This window comes from Rhodnius prolixus, unplaced genomic scaffold (assembly GCF_049639745.1).
Source record: "Rhodnius prolixus isolate KJV_2025 unplaced genomic scaffold, Rpr scaffold_8, whole genome shotgun sequence".
Lineage (NCBI taxonomy): Eukaryota > Metazoa > Arthropoda > Insecta > Hemiptera > Reduviidae > Rhodnius > Rhodnius prolixus.
Window position 1 is genome coordinate 30,352,570 of NW_027411593.1, and position 14,004 is coordinate 30,366,573.

The window sequence follows — 14,004 nt, forward strand, 5'->3', positions numbered from 1 at the left end:
TTATTTTTTAACGACAATTAATGTCGAACAGTAAAATAAAATGGTAAGTTACTGATAGTTTTAGATAAATAGATTTAATCACTTCTAAATAATATTATGATTTAACTGGATAGATAGAGTTACCTTTAACTGTGACTTTATGTTCTCCAGTTCCAGGATGAGTAAAGAGATCCACTTGTATAGAAACTTCACCAACACCTCCCTCATCACTGGTCAGCAAATCTGTAACAAATATTTATACTTCTAAAATCACGAGTGTTAGAAAATTTGCTTCAAAATTTTATACAACTCCAAAAACATTTCAAATTAAATGGCCATAATGTGAGACAACAACTTATGCGATTGGAAGTAGATTAAAACTGTCCGGTAGGACAGTTGTATAAGGGTTGATCGTCAAAAAGTGCACGAAAAAGCACCCAACTTTGACAATTTTTTTCTCTTTTTCTATAAAAGATAAAATTCCCAAATTTTCTTTAAATTATAGGGAAAATCCTCCTTTATAACTGTATTTTTTTTTTTTTTGCAACAACCCATATTTAATAGATTTCGGAAAAAAAGTGGCCGAAAATGAGCAAAAACGGCATGTTCAGAAATTGTTGTTACCTTTTTTGTAAACTGCGTAGCGCCTAAACGTGAGAACCGAATTTCATGAATTAAACACTATGAGCTGGCTGAGCTCTGAGAGAAAACTAAAACGAGGTAATTTAGTAAAATAACGTAAAAACACTAGTGAAGTAACAACACATATCCGGTAATGTGAGAAAAATCTACATACATCTAAAAACTGTATTAAGAAGAGATTTTCCTAATTAGTCCCGCATCCATATTTCTTTTTTTGGCTAATTCGGTCTTTCGCTATTGCTTTTTTTTTTTTTTTAAAAAGAGTTAATTCAAGACCGCTTCAGGGATGAAAGAGTATGATGCAGCGGTATCTTCAAAAAAGTATGGGAGGGAACGGAGAGAGAGATCTCATTTTAAGAGACAAGAAACAGTTCCTCTTGGATTGTGACTTTCTGTAAAGAACTTCTGTAAAACTGAAAGATTTCCGCAGAAATCAGTCGTTTCATACATTTTGAATTTGTGATTGGATTTACGGAGATAATTTTTTGTAACTGAAATCGGTTTAAATTTTTCTCGTCGAGAACATTCAATTACTTCATGTTGCCATGAAAATTTAAAATTTCTGTCCTACACTCCCCTTCAATGTATGCAAGGCATACTACTTTTTTGGCGGTAACTCCTCTAACTAAGAGCATGGCTAACCAACATCATTAGAAAATCATAACAAACTGGTTCCAGAGGTGGAAGCTGTGACTTATTCTTTCTAAAACTGGTGCAAAAGTTTCTCCCTTCGCAAGTTTCTAGAATAAAGATCTCCATCTATTAAAACTAGCACAAAAGTAGATGGTGGAAATAAGAGCGTAACACTGAACATAAAACTCATCTGATAAAATGCTTTTCAGCATCTAGAAATGAATTCGAAAGCTCCTAGTGAGTTGGCCTATATTTAATTTGTAAATAATTATAAGTCTATACATTAAATTATAACACATATAATGAAGGCGCAAATGTTCACATAGGAGTCGATGCGCCCAAAATAAATAGATAAATTAAATAATAAACAAATTTCATTTTGTTTTTATTATAATTACTTTACTGATTAAATGTACTGTTTTTTTTTTTTTACAATGTCAGTCCACAACTAGAACATTATGAATATAATCCATGCATCACACTTTTGGTAAGGTTTTCCACTGATATTAAAGAGCAAAACTGCATGCATTTATATAAATAGTTAATTTCTTATTATTAAATCTGCTTTTTTACCTAGTGAGGACTCCCTTCGTTTCTTTGCTTTGAGAGGTTCTTCAAGGCCTTCCATTGAATCATCTTCTCTTTCACTCGATACAGAATGTTGACGAATAGTCTTTTGGTTGTTTAGTGGCACTTGAATTGTACAATCAGGCATAATATATATACATATCATGGGATATGCAAAACAAATAACATTAAGCAAGGCAATTAATTTTTTTTTTTTTGTAATCACAATGACACACAAACATAACATTACATTTACAAACATAACAACAATTAAAAACAAGTAGGATTGTTTCATTTGTAGGAAACTGTAAACAGTTTTGAATTTAATGACCAAAACGTCAGGTAAGTTAAAAGAGAAGTATTTATCTTGGAGGAGAAGGAAATGAAAACAATTAGGACAAAATATTGATATAGAAATTGAGAAATAAGAGAATAAGGCACAAATTAAGGCTGCATTATGTGTATTGAAATTGAATTTAGTTTTTGTATCAAAGAAGCTTACTTTCTTTAGTTCTGACCGGTTTCTTCTTTATACTTGATTTTGCTTGACAGATTTCAACACTCAAGTTTTTTTTTTTAGAGGCATTAAGTACACTGCGTAATTTTACGTGGAAGTAAATGTCAGTGATCACGATGAGTCCTGCTTTGACGATAGAAATATGAAACAGGTCAGAAGTAAAGATAACACATTTTGTAGACCGATACGAACTCAGATAAAAGTTAGTTTTATGTTCTATATCTCATAAAATTTCGATAAATAGGAGTTAAATATTTGAAATATCTTTCTGATTCCATAGTTACAGAAGAATCACTGAAAAGGATTGTTTACTAACAAATTGAGCAAACATATATATATATATTTCACTTATGCCATTCAAAATTCGGAAACAACGTTGATTTCACCTCAGCTTGCGATTTTTAGAAACAATGTTACTGGAAAAAAATCCAGAACCTACATGCAGGATTAATTACGAAAGTACAAAAATGTTAAGGAATTCCAAAATCACAAGGGATTAACATTAAGTAATCACTCTGAATCAATTCCAATTTGTATAAATAATTCGTGCCAACTGTTTTAGATATATATATTAACATTTATTATATAATCATTTTCACACAAGTAAAGAATAATAATAATTATAGAATTTTTTACCCCTTTCTGACTTTTCTTACCTTGATTAGTTTGCGTATTAACAAATGTTTTTATTAGTGTATCCGTAGTTTGTGTGTATAAAGATAACGCATAACGTAATGATTGAAGTTCTGGACTTTTTTCTAAGAAATTCTTTTTCAATCCATTGCCGCCAGCATGGAAATACTGTTTAATAGTATCTAAGGCAACATCAAGGACTGCACACTGTTTAGGTGACAAATTCTTTTCAACCTCCTGCAATAGTAAGTATAATTAATTAGTAAGGAGGAAAATCAGCTATTATCAACACTTTATTGGCATAAATTACTTACGATTACTCCGCTTAAAGCATTTTTGACATCTTGCTTTCCAGCCATATGATTTTTGATCAGTCTGGACATATCTTCAATTTTAGCATTTGCTGCTAGATTTTTGGCATTATCGGTAAGATTTTTTAGAATCATCTGAAATATTGAAATGGAATTTAATAAATTGCTATGGAATTCAATCAAGGAATAGTTCAATAGAATTATATACTTCAACAAAACTGGCAATGAAAATATTCTAATCAATGGAAGTTCAAGGAGTCTTCTCCAATCAATAATCTTTTCCAATAAAATTCTAGAATCAATATAACTACTTAATTCTTTTTCTTTCTCTCTTATTTTTATTTTTACTTTGCAGATTCAGCCATTATTTTGCTCTCGTCTCCCCAAAACTACTTTCCTTTGGAAAATTTAATTTCGAAGTATATTAGGCAGTAGTAAGTCAAACATTTTTTTTTAGAAAAAATATACCCTTACTTTTTTAAACTTCGCCTTTTACTCTAAAATGAAATCATGAAACATTTTTGATTTTTAATTACACTGCCGTTTGCCCATCAGAAAGTAGAGGTTACTAATTAGAGAAAATATAATTGCAGGCAACGGATATTAGCTTGGTGACTTCCAGAGCACAAATGTCTAAGCTAATCCCCTCCTTATGTCGTCATTAAATAACAACTAAAGTTACTTACACTCTTATCTGTCATTGGTGGAAGTACAACTGTTTTTTCTAATATCCTCATAACAATCTTCCAAAGTTCTTTTAAAAGCCTCTTGAGAACAGTTTTTTCACAAGATTGTGCGTACAGCGATAAAGAACCTAGAAGAGAGAAAAAAGAAGAAGCTATTTTAGTTTGTTACTAAATATTTGTCGGTTTCTAATCACGCGGACTAAAGGACAGTCCGCTTTCACAGCAAAGCCATTCAAGAACTTTTGTTTTTCATTAACCTAGACCTTAATTCTTTGAAATTACACATTCACTCTAAGCAAAACTTCAGCAAGATCCAGGATTAACTTTTCAAAGAAGGATAATTTCTTTGGTATATTCTCTCAGGCAAACCGAAGCTAAAGAGTTATACATGAAATATTTATATAAATTTACTAAAAACTGATATTTGATTTTAGATTGTAAGGCATTGAATAGGAACATAATTCACAAACCATCGAGCAGATCCATAAGAGGCCTTAGTACTTCATCTGCTTCTGCAGCAACTATTTGCCTTTGAGTTGGCTGGTTGAGTGTTACTTGACCACCACCTTTAATTGCTAACAAAAGATCTCCAAGTTCTCGTACACTTACTGTTATCCGATTTTCTAAACTATAATCATAAATTGCATTTATGAAATCATGAATCTCAATTCTTATTTTGGTTAATCGATGATTACTGTTTTTATGTTTAAAATTATACCTTGTTGCAAAAAGCACTGCAAGTTCATCTAGCGCACCATTCAGACTTTGTTGTAAATCTTTCAAAATATTTGCAGCATCTTCTTCTAGTTTTTCACCGCCCATTGATTCAAACATTTTTTCTAATTGCACTCTCAATTGCTGAATGTTGTTCATCAAAATGCAAGCCTAAAAAATGATAACACAATTGGACTCTGAATCAAGATTAGGATCAGTACGTTATAATATCCTTTTCAACAATATGAGAACACAGTTTTAATTTCCTGAAGAAAAACAAAGAGCATTAAATTCTGGAAATGGTCATCAAGGAGCAAACTTAAAGTGACTTCATACGTATTAACTTTTGGCCACCAAAAGCTATCTTTTACTTATTTTAAGTGAACATTAGAATTTAATAGCAACCAAACATACAAAAGAAACTGATAGAATCTTTTTTTATTTTCATTCAAACGCGTAAAAGTTACTTCATCAAAATATATCTTAACGTATATGTTATTTATATTTATATCAAATCCATTAAGTATTTTTGTGCACGGTTTTTAAGTAAATTGAAATACTTACTATTCTTTCTTCTTTCAATTGACTTGGAAATTCCTTTTTAACGATATCGGCATAAGCAATTAATACTTTTACTATAGTTTTGGCAAATCTTTTCATATAACGTTTCCAGATTTCTGGATCTGGACATTCAAGTTTTGAAACAACATCGAAACATTGAGTTAATTGTGTAAATACATCAACGACTGAATTAGAAAAAAGTGCGTGTTCAGAACTTTTTTGGAACTGAAACCAAAACAAAGAAACTTTTAACTTATTGGAACATAATAATAAAAAGTATTAAAAATATCATAATTACTCATAAAAAAAAACTTACGCCATCTTTTTTGTCTCGATTAAAAGCACCATGCAGATATTCTAAAGATACGTCGTCATTTTCATTTAACCACTGCATCACAAACGGTTCAAACCATGCTGGATATTCAGGAACTGAATCTTTATACGTGGGTACATCTTTAACATAATTAGTATAAAGCCATTTCACTTTAAAATGCAGATTCATATATCCGGACGATTTACAGTATCTGTGCTGTTCATGTTCCTCTAAGGCATATTTCATATCGACAGCAAACAAGCTCCACATTGTCGCTGCTGATAACTAGACAAAAAAAGAAAAAATATGAATATATTAAATACATTCTTGAATTAAACCAAAATTAGTTAGATTTAGGGCAATGGGCATTAGAGCCACCTGTAAAAAAAATATGCTCTACTTTTTCTTACTTTAAATAACATTACCAGCATCAATAAATGGATGCTGTTTTTTTTAAAGAGCAGTCCTAACAAAAAGGTTTGCTCTCTTTTCTTGAAGTAGCTGAGGGCTACGGGAGCTTTGGGTATCATGCGATTTTGTCCCCCTTAACATATAAATAATAATAAAAGTAAATAGAAACTATCTTACTTGTCCTATATTAAGTTCCTGAGGAAACTGATTGAGCACAGGTACATAGCTGTTCTTATCTTCATCTATCACAGATACAATTAGAGCTATAATCTTGTGCCAGAAATCAAGACTATCGAGTCTTGGACCATTATCTTCAGAATCTCTTTTAGCTTCATTTGGATCAACCTGATTTTTAAATTGAAGAAATTATTTGTATAAATATTTAAATAAAAATCTTATAAATGTAAATTATTTACTTACCAAAAATTCTCTGTTAAAAAGTTCGTAACAGTTTTCAAATAGAAACTGATACGTGGATCTAAGACAAGCTTTGACACATTCTTTTACAACAGTACTTGCTCTTGGAGGACTAGACAATTCTTGGACCTTTGGACAAAAGCATGGTTTGTTAAAAATCAAATCTCCATTTATAATTGGGAAGTATGCCAATTTTAATGTGTCAATCAACAAAGAAATTTACTATTTACGCTTCAAGCATTTTTTATTTTCCCTATTGCTACAAAAAGTACGGCGATCGCGACCAATTATAGTCCCGCACTATACTTGCTGACTCAATGAGATGGTAAAGAAAGGAAAGTCGAAATCTCTACACCAAACAGATTAATCTGCCTCTTTTGAAAGATGAAAATTCTAAGTAACACTACTAAGTAAGTATATTAGAGGACTGGTAAAACATAGTGGCTGTTACTTGTAAATGTAAAAAAACCTTTTGTTTGACCCCTATAATTACTTTATTTAAGCATGCTTGAAAACTTTCAATAAACCAACCAACTTTTCAATTTTTATTTTCAATAATTATAAGTTATTAATGTCACATTTTAACTTTGTCTGCTTCGCTCATAATGAGCGAAGTTTTAGTTGCACCCCTCTGGCTTAGAGCTAATGCTAAAACGCCAATGCTACCACATCAATTTAGAGCTGATAAAACCATACCATATATTCCATGCTTGGCTTAATGTACAGGAATAAAATGAAATTCGGTAGCATCGATCTACGGTATGAAAATTTATTCCAAATTAAAAACATTTACATCTGGAAGAGGCTGGAAAATTTGCCTAAAAACCTCGAATGTTCTTGTTCTTGGCTCGTAAAGCACTTAAGAGCGTATAAAAATTAGTATGTAACTTTTTCTAATAACTAAACATTCAGGACATCACAATTGTTCTTCTGGCAATTTATTACTGTTTTTGGTTCATCTGGTACTCCGCAGTTACCTCACAAAAGATTTTGTGTTAAATAAAACAAGCTATAAAAAAATTTACTCCTAGTTTAGTTTCTATTTTATCTTTTGCAACTGCTTACAGATGCTTGAAGCTTGAAAATCAAAGAAAAAATGAAGAAAATATTTACCTTCATTCTAAAGAAAGTAATACTTGTTAAAAGATCTACTGTTGACTTCAGGTCCATTAGTTTTTCTTGACTAGAAGCGGGAAAATTGTTTCTGTACATAGATAAATCTATTCGCAGAGAATTGTGCAGTTGGTCCAACAGCTTAACAAACTTTTCTTTCTGTAAGTAAAATCAAAATTAAACTTAACAATAAACTCAATATTGTAAAATGTCTTACAAATGTAACATGCAACAAATGAAATAAATGAAAGTATTTGTCTTAGTTTTTTTCAAATCACAAATACTTACACCAAAATTTGATGCAGCGAACCTATCACTGGCTGATACAGCCGAAGATGCTGTAGTGTGCGCATAGAATGCATTGATATTTGCAAGTAACGTACTCATAACAGCAGGCACACCGGGACAGAGGTATTTTGTTGAGAGACAGTGGAAATGCCTACAACAATGTTTTTTGTTTATTTCTAATTCCCTGTAAGGCATTAAGTGTTTATCAACAAATTAGGGCCAAAAATTACTAACGTCATTGCTTGATATATACTTTCTATTCCATATCTCATTGCAAACTCTTCAACTATTTCTTGGCCTGGTGGCTCGAAATATATTTTCCAAGCGTCATCTCCCTTCACAGAAGGTAGTATTACCATTCCACCATTTTCTTCACAAAGCGAGTGGAAAAGATTTTCATGAAGGCACGTGTATTGTACATGATAAGGCGCAACCTAAAGTTATAAGAAAATCAATTAAATTTGTCTTTCAAATATCATCGTACCAAAATTAAGCGCATCCGTTTAAATACTAAGATTGAAACCCTTAAAATTTATTGAAGTGCTCCAAAAACTAGAAAAGCTATCTATTTATCAAACTTTTCTGGCTTGATACCAAAATATAAGGAAAGTCTCTCTCAGGGCCAAATTATTTTGTTCCCGGACTCATTTTATTTTAGGTAGGAACTGAATTTCATCATGCTACTTGGGGAAAAGTCTTCACTTCGAGAGCCACATCCAAGAGGTTACCCTCACCTTTAATAAAGATGAACTTGCAATCTGTCTTAAAGGTGTCAGTAGCAAACCGCGACTGGAATCAGTTGCATTGAGAGTTTACCGGTAGTATTTAAGGACTTACTGCTTTTACTTTCCTTTTGTAAACTATTGCTTCTTCTTTTTTGGAATAAATCATGTAAACATACTATTTATTACTGAAGATTTAACTGTTTCTTCAATTTTGTGATTTTTCAGGCCTTGCGAGCTCGCGAAATGTACTGGTGTTTTAATGTTTACAGAATTTCGAATTTTAAGAAAGGATGACTAACAAGAAATCGTACCTTTTCTTCCCCTTTAATTTCAACACTGATATGTAGCCTTATCGCTCCAGAAACAGCGGATTTATCAGTTCTTTTTTCGAGGTTATACCAGACTTCCATTTCACCAGATAACGTCCTGACCTATAAATTAACAATAAAATGTAACCAATATTGTAAAAATAATAAACATAATTGTAAAAAATGAAATAGTATATAATAATTACTTCAATTATAGTTTGGCCTAAGAAATCATCAGATTCTCTGGTAAGTTTCTGTCTAAGTTTAGATTTCAGATCATTATCTTCATCCCATACTCTTACTTTTATTCTGTCTGAGGAATTATGACATTCACTAAAAAATAAAGATTTATTCCTGGTAAACAACAACTGAACATTTATAGCAATTTAATAAAATTGTAAATTATATCACAACTGAAGGAAATTCTTCAACTCCTACCAGTGAAGGAGTTAAATATAGTTCAGAGTTCCGCTCTTTAGGGAAGAAAAAGCTTTAAAGTTTTCCTAAGACCACCTCACAGAATCATCAGTATAATTTAGCATTCACAACTGAGAAAAGTGCTCTAACTAAAGGGTGGGTTAATTGTTCTTCAAAGTCAAACCCCATGTAAATTAGAATGTAATTTAAATATCAACAAATCAAAGTCAGTTTTATAGCTGGTCCCATCCATACAAATAACAAAGTTCATGTCAGTGACATTCATTGGAAACTAACCTACAGAAAAAAAAAAAAATTCAAGGAAAGATTATGTCCCGTAATCTAATATATTATTGGTTGGCTTCGCTATAGCAGATATTAAAAGGAATCAGGTTAAATAAAGGAAGGCAATCCTAAGAACACGATCGTTAAAAATAAAGAATACTATTTTTTATTTTCTTTTAAATCGGCAACTTCATTATTAAATTTTAAAAATGATCTTTATGCAGAAATGAAACACTTGTTATTTGCAGAGAAAATTAATACCACACTTACAAGTAAAACTTTTCATTCCAAACTGGGTTCAGTTCTTGTGGCATGGTTCGAGTTCTCTTCTTCACCTTCCCTACTTGTACTGTTACATAAGGATCGGATGTACCACTTTTATCTTTGGCAATCAATCCTTGTGCGCAAATTACTAAAAAGAAAAGTGAACAAAAAAACATCAGTATCTCACAAAAAAAAAAAAAAAAAAAAAAAATGGCTACAACAAGACCATCAAATCTAATAACCCAAAAAGTCAATTTAATTTCTTATTTTAGCATAAATAAAGGAATTATATACCAGAAATGGATAAATGGATAAATTAAGGCACATTAATCAGCCATATGTAACTGCAATTAGTTGTTGTAGTATTAAAATATTGCTGAGTATCTGCTAACATTTCTAAAATTGCTGAGTATCTGATAATATTTCTAACTCTTTTTTTTTACAAAGAAGAAATCTGTCTTTCTTCTTCTTCTTATTTGTATGTATTGACATACTGGTTCCGAACATCGTGGAGTAAGTACTATCTGTATTTATTTATTATTCTATTTTATAGCGAATCTTGCAGGAAACTTCTTCGAATTGTTGCAAAAAAAAAAAAAAAAAAAAAAAAAACGCGCATTGCAATTGCTAGTAAACTGCTAAGAATATTTTCCGCCACTTAAAATAATGCTCGTTTAAAAGTAAATTTTAATACAAATCCTACAATTAAATTGCAGTACATATTACCAAAATTTTAGCAACCAGTGTTATCCCAAAATTCTCAGAGGTGGTCCCAAAGTCAATCAACTGTGAAAACATCATTCATTAAATCATAGTTCATGTACCACTATTTCACATAGATCTATGTAAATTTTTATTTTACTTAAGCAGAAAGAAATAGAATGGAATCCAACGCACAGAATGCCAAAAATGACGCTAAAAGAATTACAGAAATACTTGGTTACATTAGGATGCTTACAGAAATGAATTTAAATGCAGAGATTGGGAAAAACTATATGTGAAGACAAATTTCAGAGTTTATAAGATAAATGCGAATAGCATTATAAAAGTAACTTATTCAAAATGGTTTTTCATGAAAATTTGTCAATCGAAACAATGGGTATTTCGGTTAGAAAAAATTTTTCTACACCCAATTGGGTGTAGGAATCAATCCATTGTTTTTAAACATAGGAGAATAAAGCCAAAAGATAACTTTCAAAAAGTCTGATCTAATTTTGAAAAGATAAATGTTTCTACTTTTGAGAATAGTTAAGGAAGGCTCTTAACTACTAAATCAGATGCGGAAGGGGGATATAAAATTATATTCTCTATTTTGCTTTTATTATAACGTATGGTTTTTCAAATTACTCAAAATAATATAAACTAAAATTATAAAATAAAATCAAAAGAACTTCGACTTTAGAACCACCTCTTGAGAGTGCATTTAAAAATTAGGATTGTCGGACAGACGCTTTGGATTATTGATTTGATTTTGTTAAATAATGAAACAAGAGAAAACAAAATGGTCAGTTTGCAACTAATTTTAAGATTGCTTCTTTACTTAAATAAATTATTTTAGCAGTTGCCATGCTAGAGAAGGAAATGTGCTGCGCTGATTCTATCGAGAAACATTATTGTAGATCTTAAAAAAAAAAGTTTACATATATATAATAATAATAATATAATAAATAATAAATAAATAAAATAAAATAAAAAAATGATAAATTCTTCTTTTATCAAGTTGATAAATTGTTATAAATAAAAAGTAGCAAAATATTAAGGATGAACTGAAGGTTTAGGAGGAATCTCCCCGAAGCAAGGTGAAGTTAAAGATACAAAGTTACGAGTTATAGTTGCAGTTAAATTACAGACAGAAGATGTGCGTTTGAACTCTAGCGGATGATGTTAAACCTGGAAGTTTGTGTTGGAGGATAAAGGAATCAATTAAAACTAAAGTTCATAACTGAAGTCCTTATTGGTTGCAAATAAGATAACATTGCATGGGAGAAATATTAATTTTTTTCTATTTCATATTTTCAAGCAACATGAATTACCCTTGATGTTGCTGGTTTGAGGGTGCTGTTTTCAAAGTACATTTTCTTATTATTGTTTTTATGACCATTCAATTAGGTCAAGGGTTAATATATAATTATTTAGTAACAATTATTTTTAGAAGACTATAAGACCTGATCTTTCATCCTTCTTGTGATGCTCGATGTTTTTTTTATTTATAAAAAATTATTTTTAGACTGACCCTGTTTAAAAATATACATATTTATTCGGATAAAGCGTAGTAAGTACTGAACTAATGGCAATGTGAGGAAATTATAATGATTATTATTTAAATAATGTCTATACAAATTTAGATCTACAACCATCTCGTTAACAGTTTTTCATTTTATTTTACCATTCTGACCAAGCAACATAAAAAAACCTATTTACCAAACCAAAAAGAAATCAAAATTACTATTTTCAGATATAATAATTTCTGTTAACTAAATCATTTGTTTCTCAATAGAATCAGGCAATATTAGAAAATTATACGCCATTACTTTTCGACACAAGGAAAATTTATATTTACAAGTAAAAATAGTAAAATGTAATGTAATTAGGAGGGCGACCAATCAATTTGAGATGTTTTTTTTTTAAATTTTAAAAAGTTAAAACAGTAGATTCTACACAGAATAAACAAATCACACTAAAACTCATACACACACACATATTTAATAATTTTGTTTTTTTTATTGGTTAATAAAGGTGCATCAACATCTGAAATAACAGAACCTGGAGCCTTTTACAGTGCATTACGTCGGGCTCAGAGTCAACTCATCTCTAGTTACAGATGGCTCTACCTCATCACCGGACTGTGAGCTCTAAGTGCACACTAGGAATACAAAAATCTAAGGGTACTCATCTGGAGTCGAACTTGGGATCACGACCTGGGAGTTCAGCGCACTAATCCCTGAGCTAATCCCTCCCTTATATTTAATATTATCTCTCTCTCTTTTCTTTTCTTCTCAGCACACAAAGACGCACATTTAAAAACTCTGATTTGGCACTCTTACACGCTTTTAGTCTTACTGCCAATAAACGCAATTATAAATCTGCGAAAGACTACCATTAAATTGATAAATATTTTTCGGAAAATGGCTAATTATTTTATTTTCAAACAATATCATATACTCACTTAACTTAAACAAATGAAGGTTTATGTTGGGCCCACAACTAATATGGTAATAATGTACAGCAAAAAGTTCCGAACCAAATTTGGCTATAAAGTAATTTAGTAGCTAAATAACACTCGTTTGTAGGGAAACAATTCGGCAAGTTGAACGGATCTGTGGCTTTGCTTTTATATTTGCTATTTATTGTGGGCGGCTAACTTTTTTTTAGTCAATTTTTACATTAGAAGCTTCCCACACTGTTCATATAACATCCAGTTAGCGTAACATTAAAATGAAAATAGTCGAAAGTTAAAATCAGAATTTTGTTGTGGTGATATCATAGGACCCAACAAAATAAAGATTTAGTCAAAATTTGTACTTTGGAAGTGACAATTTACTGAACAGACATTTCAGAATTTTGTATTCTATTTGATTTTGGGAACTGTAGATACTAGAGAGAATTTCAAATGAAAAAAAAAACGTCGTGACATCCTTAGAGATTGTACCTAATAAAGGGCGTTTACCTCTTAGCATCCGGATTTGAGTTAGTAGAAATTCACAGAATAAAATTCTCTAATCTCTCAAATACTCCATGAGAGAAGAGGGCATTTATAGAAAGATTTTTTCAGACTTATTTTTTTAAAAATAGCTGGGCCAAGTTAAAAGTCAATCTGTGATATATTAATCACACCAAAAGCTAACCGGTATTTCTAAGAAGTGGACCTCTGCTCTTTGTCCTTAAGCAAAAACTATTGATGATTCATTCGATAAAGGTGTTCTGGCAGCCAATTCTAAATGGATGGAACTTGTGCAATATTATATTGATGTTAAAAAAAAGCACTTCTCTGACTCTCAGTCTTGCCATTCCATACATAACATGGCCTAATTCTGAATTTTAAAAAACTGGAAGACAATGAGTGGGAACTTTAATGAATATCGGGTCCATGTTTTTTTTACAATTCAAATGCCTAAAAATAAACGATTAGGAATCTTACTTTACTTTGTAACATTCTGTTTCATAAAAAGACATTCTAGTTCTGGGAAAACCGAGAAACTAACCTACTTAAAAAGTACCTT

At 30.9% G+C, this 14,004-nt stretch overlaps 1 protein-coding gene across 7 annotated transcripts in view; it reads right to left on the minus strand.

Annotated features, from left to right (window-relative positions):
• unc-13 overlaps window positions 1-14,004 on the minus strand; it is a 626,295-nt gene that overhangs the window by 10,526 nt on the left and 601,765 nt on the right. For all 7 annotated transcript variants that reach the window (XM_074122300.1, XM_074122305.1, XM_074122303.1 and 4 more), the window contains 17 exons: window positions 9,791-9,932; window positions 9,025-9,151; window positions 8,822-8,941; window positions 8,020-8,219; window positions 7,786-7,936; window positions 7,498-7,656; window positions 6,388-6,513; window positions 6,145-6,312; window positions 5,560-5,841; window positions 5,247-5,468; window positions 4,687-4,853; window positions 4,439-4,596; window positions 3,969-4,096; window positions 3,286-3,417; window positions 2,995-3,208; window positions 1,828-1,947; window positions 124-222 (listed from right to left, as the gene is read on the minus strand). In XM_074122300.1, the coding sequence (XP_073978401.1) occupies window positions 124-222; window positions 1,828-1,947; window positions 2,995-3,208; window positions 3,286-3,417; window positions 3,969-4,096; window positions 4,439-4,596; window positions 4,687-4,853; window positions 5,247-5,468; window positions 5,560-5,841; window positions 6,145-6,312; window positions 6,388-6,513; window positions 7,498-7,656; window positions 7,786-7,936; window positions 8,020-8,219; window positions 8,822-8,941; window positions 9,025-9,151; window positions 9,791-9,932 (2,715 nt within the window). The remainder of the gene's footprint in view (window positions 1-123; window positions 223-1,827; window positions 1,948-2,994; window positions 3,209-3,285; window positions 3,418-3,968; window positions 4,097-4,438; window positions 4,597-4,686; window positions 4,854-5,246; window positions 5,469-5,559; window positions 5,842-6,144; window positions 6,313-6,387; window positions 6,514-7,497; window positions 7,657-7,785; window positions 7,937-8,019; window positions 8,220-8,821; window positions 8,942-9,024; window positions 9,152-9,790; window positions 9,933-14,004) is intronic.